Here is an 8,453-nt window from a genome sequence, read left to right on the forward strand (position 1 = left end):
TCAGACACAAATCCGCTCCCTCCCATAGCTCCTTCTCTCTCTGTCCTTTTTTTTAAACACAAATAGACGAGTCTAGGATAGACGAGGGGTTAAACACAAAATAGCATACACAATCAGCGTTACAGTGGTGTGCCACGTTAGATAAAATTGCCAACATGGTTGGTGTGGACCTGTGGTGCACCAATTAACAAGTTTAGTGACATAGAAATACATTTTTCAAGTTCGTGGACCTAAATGATACCCCTTGACAAGTTTAGGGCCGCTCATGCATTTAACTCTAAAGGATATGACAGACACAACAAAGAGCAGTAATTCTCCCTATTCGTAGCTGAAAAGGCAGAAATCAAAGGTAGTGACCCGTTTCATCCTATGGGCTTGTTTAGTCGTAGGAAGTTGGAATTTGGGGCTACTGTAGCACTTTCGTTTTTATTTGGTAATTAGTGTTCAATCATGGACTAATTAGACTCAAAACATTCATCTCGTAATTTCCCACCAAACTGTGCAATTAGGTTTTTTTTTCGTCTACATTTAATGCTCCATGCACGGGCCACAAACATTCGATGTGACAGGTACTGTAGCACTTTTTGGAAATTTAGGGTGGAACTAAACAAGGCCTATATTGCTTGAACTCTGAACTTTTCTTTAAGAAAAATGTCTAAACCTTGCAAATCAAAATTGGCAATTGGCGGGTGGCTGGCCTGTTCACATTGTTTCTTGGCAAGTCAGAAGAAAACAAAAAATTGCCTGGATTGCGCGAACCTGTAAACGACGAAGGATGGAGAGAAGGCAGAATAAACCAACATGGTGAATTACAGGCAATTCAGCATAGGAAAATCATACTGTGTAAGTGTGTATAAAGATTAAAAAAAAAATGAAAGCATTGGAACATGGGGCCAAAAATCTTATTTCCAAAAAAAAAATTGAAACAAGAAAGATCAATGTGAGTGGATCGATCCATATTCATGAAGGGGAAACATGCAGGAGGTACAGGCAGTAAGGCCAGCGCAAGGAGTGGACCATATTCATGAAGAGGAAACATGCTGGAGGTGCAGTAAGGCCAGCACAAAGCAGATCTACTTGAACTTTCAGGCACTTGATAAATTAGGCATCAAAGAGATTAATGTACAAAGGAAAGCACCAGCATCTTTCATTGACTCACAGAAATAACCATAAGAAAGATACAGAAGTTAGTAAAGACGTGAAGATCGAATCTCAAAATACCATGACCATGATACAGCAAGAAATGATAAGCTCATAGAAAATGCAAAATATGCAAGCAAGCAGTTCGGGGTGCTATTTTCAGAAAACACTGGGTCAGTCATCTAGTACACAGCAACAATGGAAATGAAATGGCTTTTGATTTCATCTCCATGCTTCGATCCGCTCAACCTTGGAGTTTATCCGGCTCACGATGCTCGCACCTCTTGATTTCTCAGCTGCAGGTGCGGTGCGTGTACCAGACTGGCCCTGGCCTTTGCCCTTTCTAGTCCTCCTCCGATTCAGGCTTCGGCTCCCCTTGCCTTGAAGAGAATGTGTAGCTGTCGTGCTGGAAGCATCAGCAATAGCAACTGGGCCAGCAGTTGCAGGTTGTGAGCCACTAGTGGAGTCCTCCACACTCGTTACTACTTCACTTGTCTGGGCAGTGAAAGCAGCAGTGACTCCTAAAGTGGTATTAGTTTCATTAGACTTATCATCAGTGCTGTGGGAAGGACTGTTCAGAAGGGGCTCTTCCTTGGCAAAAGAAGGGCGCCTAGATCCTTCCTCAAGGAGAGAATCAAGTGTCACGCTGGGTTTCTGATGCCCATTTTCATCAGATGGGTCCTTCTGGGGCAGCAAAACATCCTCTGGAGTGGACTCCTCTCTATCCTTGAGAGTCTTTTGTACCAGCATCTTGAGAAAATTCATCACTTGGACTGCATACATAAGTGCAGTCAAAGGATCTGCCATCTGCATTGTAAGTGTGCTACAGTTAGCATGCCTAACCATTTCATTGCTCGGGGTGAGGTATATTGCTAGTTTGTTAATTGCTATTATATTAACACAATGCAATACCTGAGTCATATTTGGTGCAAAAACCATAGCAATATTGCGATCATTCATCTTGTTTATCTGTTCTTCTTGGACTACATCAGCCATCAGATTAACAGCCCAGTCAAGCAAAGCTGCTTCAGCTGGTGGAAGGCATTTCGCTACCCGAGCACAGTCCTCTTCAGATTGGCATTGCATCACCTGTTCAGGTGGGATAGAGTCCAGAACCCCCCTCGGCATTTCTCTAAACCAGGCCTGAAAAGAGATGAAATGTTAAATTGGGTGAGAAGTTGAGAACATGCTTTTGTCTTGCCGAGTAAAGTGACTAGCTCGTGAGCATAATAAACAGTTAATGTCAAATAAGTTGACCAAACTCCTTGCCTTCTCCAAAAGCAAGATCATACTACAAAGGAATATTGCTAAATGGCACGATCACAGATCCACAATCACAACTTTGTATGCATTGGGAAGAAAAGGTAATATCATTGCACAAGAAAAAGAGATGGTCAAGAAAGTGAAGTTTGGATTCTCTGGCAGGCGTTGACTTGAAATTCCACCATGATCCTTAATAACTCTCTACTTACTAGACAGGTGATTAAGAAACAGATGCTGCCAATAGAATGATTATGATTGTATAAGTAACATGAAAAAGAAATTAGCTTACTTTGATTAGACCTGCCAAACAGTGGACATCAATGCCATCCGGAACAATTCCACTATTTAATTGGTCTCTCACAAACTCCTCCTGGCTATTCTCTGCATTTATGCGGAAGATACCTTCTGCCTGAAATACAAAATAAGGAAACACTTATTTGATCAGAACAAAGCTTCCAAACACTGAGGGCAACAGACTAAAGAATCATAGGAGATCCTAAAACACGCACCTGAAGACCACCCTGTTCATAAAGGCGTCTCTGCATCATCAAGAGGATTGTTGGGACACTGTTTCCTCTGGAATCATAGGAACACTGCATTGATTCTGTTGAAACTCCGAAGACACTTGCACTGCATATCAGGTTTTAATCAGCCAATGAACAGGATTAGCAAAAGTAAACTTGCAATGGAAGTAACAATTTATGTTTTCAGAAAATGCATATTAGCACTGAAAAACGAGCAAAATAGATGTGACTTGCAAGGTTCAGGATATGTCCACATGAACACGAGCACCATCCTTGATGCCAAGGCATCTTTTAAATAATCAAATTGTAAATGTTTAAGGTGGCAATAATATTTCCAATTATCAAGTGATTTTTATTGATCATATACTAGCAATCCCTGAGTTTGAAGATTAGGTGTTAGGTGTTTGTGCCACTTTATCTTCTTTTAGAGCACTAGGCTCCCATCCTTCTATAAAGCAGAACTTTATTCTTTTTAGCTTAATGCTGAAAACCGACATCTTGGAACTCCCAATAAGAAACAAGATACAAGACACCTATGTACTTTTCTTATACTTTGTGCCCTGTTCCTATAATAAGTTAGATAGTATAGCAAAGCACAAAAAAATAATATACCAAGTATTTGAAGCCAAGGTCTACTATACAAACAATAGATGAAGGATAACAAAAAAGTTAAAAACCAAAGTAATTTGCAAGTCTAGTGAAAAGAATAGTGAATTATCTAATCAAGACAAAATAGGCCATACATAAATCATGGAATCCCTGGCAACTTTTCGATCTCACTAATGACAGATGATGTAACAACCAACTTTATGTACCTAGTTCAGTCGAAATAATTCTTAGATGAGGTAAGCAAGTACAGCAAAATCCACTATCAGAAAAATGAGTTCGTCAGAAAAATGATTGACCAATTATTTAATGGAACATGGGGAAAACACGCAGAAATTATTTCTATGCACAGTTGTGGTCCAAAGCACATCCACTATCAGAAGGCATGCCCATTTCATCAACCATAGTTCAAATCCTGCTAAGGCCGCCAACACAAAAACCAAGTTCATACTTTATAACATGATTCAAATGGAATTCAAACTCCACTTAAAGTTTTGCCTTTTTAAATAATATTTTTCAGATCAAAGCAGCATGGAGGCTGTAACACAAACAAAAGGGACCACCTTTTCAAGGATCAAAACTATAGTACGGAAACAACCATGCCATCAAAATGCTAAAGAGTGGTGAACTATTAACGAACCCGTGTCAAGCAAACATCATTTACATTTTACAACTTTCTAACAGAACAGAATCTAATACTTATTGTCTTCAACTGTTCATATCAAAGCACCACGTATATTTGGAATTTAAAGAAGGGGGGAAAATGCAAACACCCTCTAAAATTCAATTTGGAGCTAAAAAAGTTCCATGTTATTTGCATATAAAGTCAGATTTCTGGAAGCGTGAACTCAATACCAATTTGATGAGGACACAACGAGACATACCTCGCACTGGGAGCACGGCGGGGCACTTCGGGCTCGAATTCAACGGGCAGCCCCAGGAATCCATGGAACCTATCGAACGTGACGTGCGCGACGTGCTGCACGTCCGTGGGCAACCCAATCTCCATCCCGCAGCCGCCGTGTTCGCCTTCGCCGCCGCCGCCGCCCACCGTCCTGCACCCGAGCAGCGACTTCCGCAGCAGCTCAAAGAGCAGCGCCAAGAACGACCACCGCTCCTCTTCCTCCTCCGCCGCCTCTTGCCCGCGCAGTTCAAGGAGTCGTCGGTTCCCTGCAGATCCCGCGGTGCGCTGCGGGCTGCCGCTTCCTGGGAGCACGTCGCTGTCGGCATTGGCTAAATAGCGCAGCGCTGAGGAGGAGGAGGCGGCGGCGGAGGCGCGGCTTGCGGTGGAAGCGAGGTTGGTCGGGCCCCGGAGGAGCGCCACCTCCGTCATTGCTTCCTCCTTTTTGAATTCTCACTGGAATTATGAGCTGTGATCTGGTGCGGTGTAGGACCGACCGATTTTGGGGGGCCGATTCAGGATGAGCTTTCTTGGGAATTTCGCTGATGGGGGGGGGGGGGGGGGGGGGGGGGGGGGGCGGCAAATGCACCAAGAAATGATTGGGATTCTCGGTGTTCTTGGTGCGCCCCTATGTAGGATTTCTTGATGCTTGCTTTCTTCCGGAGATTGGGATTGTTGGGGCAGGATGGGACTGGAAGGGGAGGAGGATTGGTTGTGGTGGTGCGCGTGGTCCAAATCCACGAACTCAAATCGCAACAAAAAACAATTGCCGCGTCGAGAAATGGACGACAAAAGGGGATTTTTTTATAACTCCAGTAAGGAATCTTTAGGCAGAAAAAGACGCAATTTTTAGCAGGAGATGATGAACTCCCGTGGGCCGTTTGGTGGAGAATGGATAGGATTTTTGTGGAGGTGGAGTTGGATTGAAGGGAGGGCTTGAGCTGGAGCTGATGGCACCATCATTCGTCTCCTGCTCCTACTCCTCTCCTTCCTCTTTATGGACACATGGATGCGAGCTCATGCGCATGCTCTCCTCGCTTCTCGTTCACGCGTGCGTTTCTTCACTGTTTAAGCTACCCATCATCTCAGGCTCGGAGAAAGTCTAGCCTTTTGTAACTGTCTCGAATTGCCTACGTCACCGGAAGTTTATGTGATGGATTAACTGTAAAACATATCATGGCTTTCAGAGTACTTGAGTGTTTTAACTGCTGTTAGGTGTTCTTGTCTCTTTTTGGACCCTACAGGTTTCCAGCTTCTGCCTACTACCCCCATTTTTATTTACAGGTTTTGCAGTACACCGTTGTTATTATATATATTTGTCCTGTTCGTTTGAACTTATTCAGAACTATTTTTTCAACCATGAGATAGTATTTTTCTCTCACAACATTTTAGCATAAGTGAACAAGCTGATTATATATATAAAGTAAACAAGAGGCTAACGGGGACTAGGAGGCGTAAATACTTCTACCAATATTATGAAGAAAATTTGTGCTCAAACTAACGACTAAAAAAGAACCAAAATGAGGGTTCTCTCTTCCAAACGGTGTCAAAACTGTGAAGCGGAAGGTATTCATTGTAGGGTCCATTTTGCCTTTGTGGTTCATTTGCATCATACCAAAAGTCGTAATTTGGTCCAAAAAAAAGAAGTCGTAATTTGGTTCAACTAAAGAAAAATGTCCAATTTGGCAGCTACGGACAAAAGGTTAATGGTACAGCAAAAAATGGCTGATAAGAGTAATCAAATACCAGCTCCGTCATGTTTCAATCTGTACAAGAAACTTTTACTGACGTGTGTTAACTGTTAATTGACATGTCCTCAAAGTTGTCTACCATGACCATGAGGAACGCTGTACTATACCGGCAGAAACCTTTTGTCCCAGCGGCTCATCAACTTAATTACTACTATACTCCATAAAGCTGGAAATGCATTTTTTTGGACCATTATCCATTTGTTTGTGGTTTGTGCAAGGAGAAATATGTCACATCACATGCCATGCCATTCCATTCATCATCTTTCCTCAGTCAGAGACAAGATCTGCTAGAGCATTACAGTAGAAATGAATTGGAATATATATACTCCAGACTCCAGTATAGGATTCATCTGCTGATGGCTTATAAGTCGTACTTTTTCAATTAATAAATATTATTTTTTTCTTTCATCAAATTAGCTAATAGTATTTTTAGTCATGCTTATCAAGCGAACAGGGCACACACGATGGACATGTGCTCTTTTTTGTCAGTACTCAGTATTGGGCTCACAAGTCCAACTCAGAAGTACTAGCATATATCTGGAGGAATTTAAGACCTAGCGTACAGCCAACAAGAGCTGATGAATTATTAAACTTTAGGTATGCCAAATTATTTGACTAATTAGGTGCCAGCTAATATAATTTAAGTCCCCATGCATTTAATCCTTGCCAAGGCAATACACATGCGTGTCAATTAAGCTGAAACAACATTCTGTCGTATCCTACCGTAGTACTAGCTCCTTAGTAGGGCGGTTAGTGAGTAGTCAAACTCCAGAGCGAAAAGATATGGCAGCGAGTGCTACTACAGTAATGAAGAACTTGGTTATGATTAGTGGTGAAGTTAGAGCAAATTAGTAGAGAGAAAGGTGTGATTGTCTCATGGGTGTATGGACTTGGGCCATAGAGAATGCATGAATGATGAAATTTTGGACTTCATTACTAATTTATTTATATTTTGCAATGGAGGATTGGGGCATCTGCCCCCACTTCTTCATATGTAGCTTTGCTCCTAACCCTACTTATGATGGCCCATATATGATATATCTATATAAGACAACTTCACTTAGAACTACTTATTACGCATCATCGTACATATATTAGTATATTTTTTTTGTATATATTTAATCAAACATAGAAGTTGAGCATTAGCGCCCCACCCGCCAGCTGCCACTACCATCAATGGAGCCAACTGGAGTGGGTCGCCGAGCGATGACGTAGAGGAGGGAGTTGATGCTCTGGGTCTCCACCGCCTCTCGCTGCTAGTGCTGCTGCCTGGGCTCCGCTGCTGAAAGCATCTATGCCCCTAGTTGGGTTTCGGTGATTAATGACAATACGAGATTACTGTGACTAACTTGTGTTTTGCAGATGCAATTAAGTTAGGTCATGGTAATGACAATTGATTGGGCAATCATGATGGTCATGCCCCTACGATGGAAATTATTTTGGTTTTCAAAGGATGGACGACAAGGTTAAGGATAGACTAGTTCTAAGTGTCGTTTGGTGTTGATTAGACACTTAGAGTAGTTTAGGACTTTGTTTTTCCTTTGGCCGTACTATTAAGGGGGGTATGGACGAGTAACTTGACCTAGGTGAGTCTAGTGGGTTAGGTGTGGTGCACACTTATTAAAACTAGCACTAGATAGCTCCAAAATAGCCCTAAGATCAATTGGAGCGAACTTCATTCACATATGATTGTGAGTTAGAAGTGAATGGAGGGTCAAATGCTGACCGAATGCTGGTTCCGATGTGACTGGACGCTGGCGTAGAGTCCGGCCAGTTCATTTGATCAAGGTGAAGTCGTCTGGATGCGATCGGACGCTGAGAGGTGAGTGACCAGATGCTGGGTGCCAGAGTCCGGTCAACTCCAGTAAGGTTCCAGAGAGGGAGAATCCTGATCGGAAGCGTCCGATCAGTACTGACCGTACGCTGGTCAGGTTCCGGCTACTGACCGGACGCTGAGCAGCAAAGTGACCGGACGCTGGGTGCTAGAGTCCGGTCAACATCAGTAAGGTTCCAGAGGGCAGTTTTTGTGACCGGACGCGTCCGGTCAGTGCTGACCAGACGATGGCCAGTGTCCGATCACAACTTAAACTGCACAGAGGCAGGTGAACTGACTGGAGCGTCCGGTCACCCCATAGAGGCACATAACGATTCATTTTGAATGAGGGGTTATAAATACTTCCTCTATTCACTCAAGGGATTATTTTTGCTCATTCCAACAGCTGAGAAACACCCTTGAGAGAGCCAAGAAGAGCAAGGTCCTAGTGAGGT

The 8,453-nt window shown here is 42.9% G+C and overlaps 1 protein-coding gene across 1 annotated transcript; it reads right to left on the bottom strand.

Annotated features, from left to right (window-relative positions):
* Positions 1-1,108: 1,108 nt before the first annotated feature.
* On the bottom strand, positions 1,109-4,983 carry LOC136533975 (rho GTPase-activating protein 5-like). Its single transcript, XM_066526487.1, has 5 exons — positions 4,418-4,983; positions 2,913-3,033; positions 2,693-2,812; positions 2,053-2,283; positions 1,109-1,947 (listed from the first exon to the last, which is right to left on the bottom strand). Exons 1-5 carry the CDS (start codon positions 4,864-4,866, stop codon positions 1,363-1,365), a joined length of 1,506 nt encoding a protein of 501 aa, XP_066382584.1. The 5' UTR covers positions 4,867-4,983; the 3' UTR covers positions 1,109-1,362.
* Positions 4,984-8,453: the final 3,470 nt, after the last annotated feature.

The sequence above is a fragment of the Miscanthus floridulus genome, unplaced genomic scaffold (genome assembly GCF_019320115.1).
Source record: "Miscanthus floridulus cultivar M001 unplaced genomic scaffold, ASM1932011v1 os_1379_1_2, whole genome shotgun sequence".
NCBI classification, from domain to species: Eukaryota; Viridiplantae; Streptophyta; class Magnoliopsida; order Poales; family Poaceae; genus Miscanthus; species Miscanthus floridulus.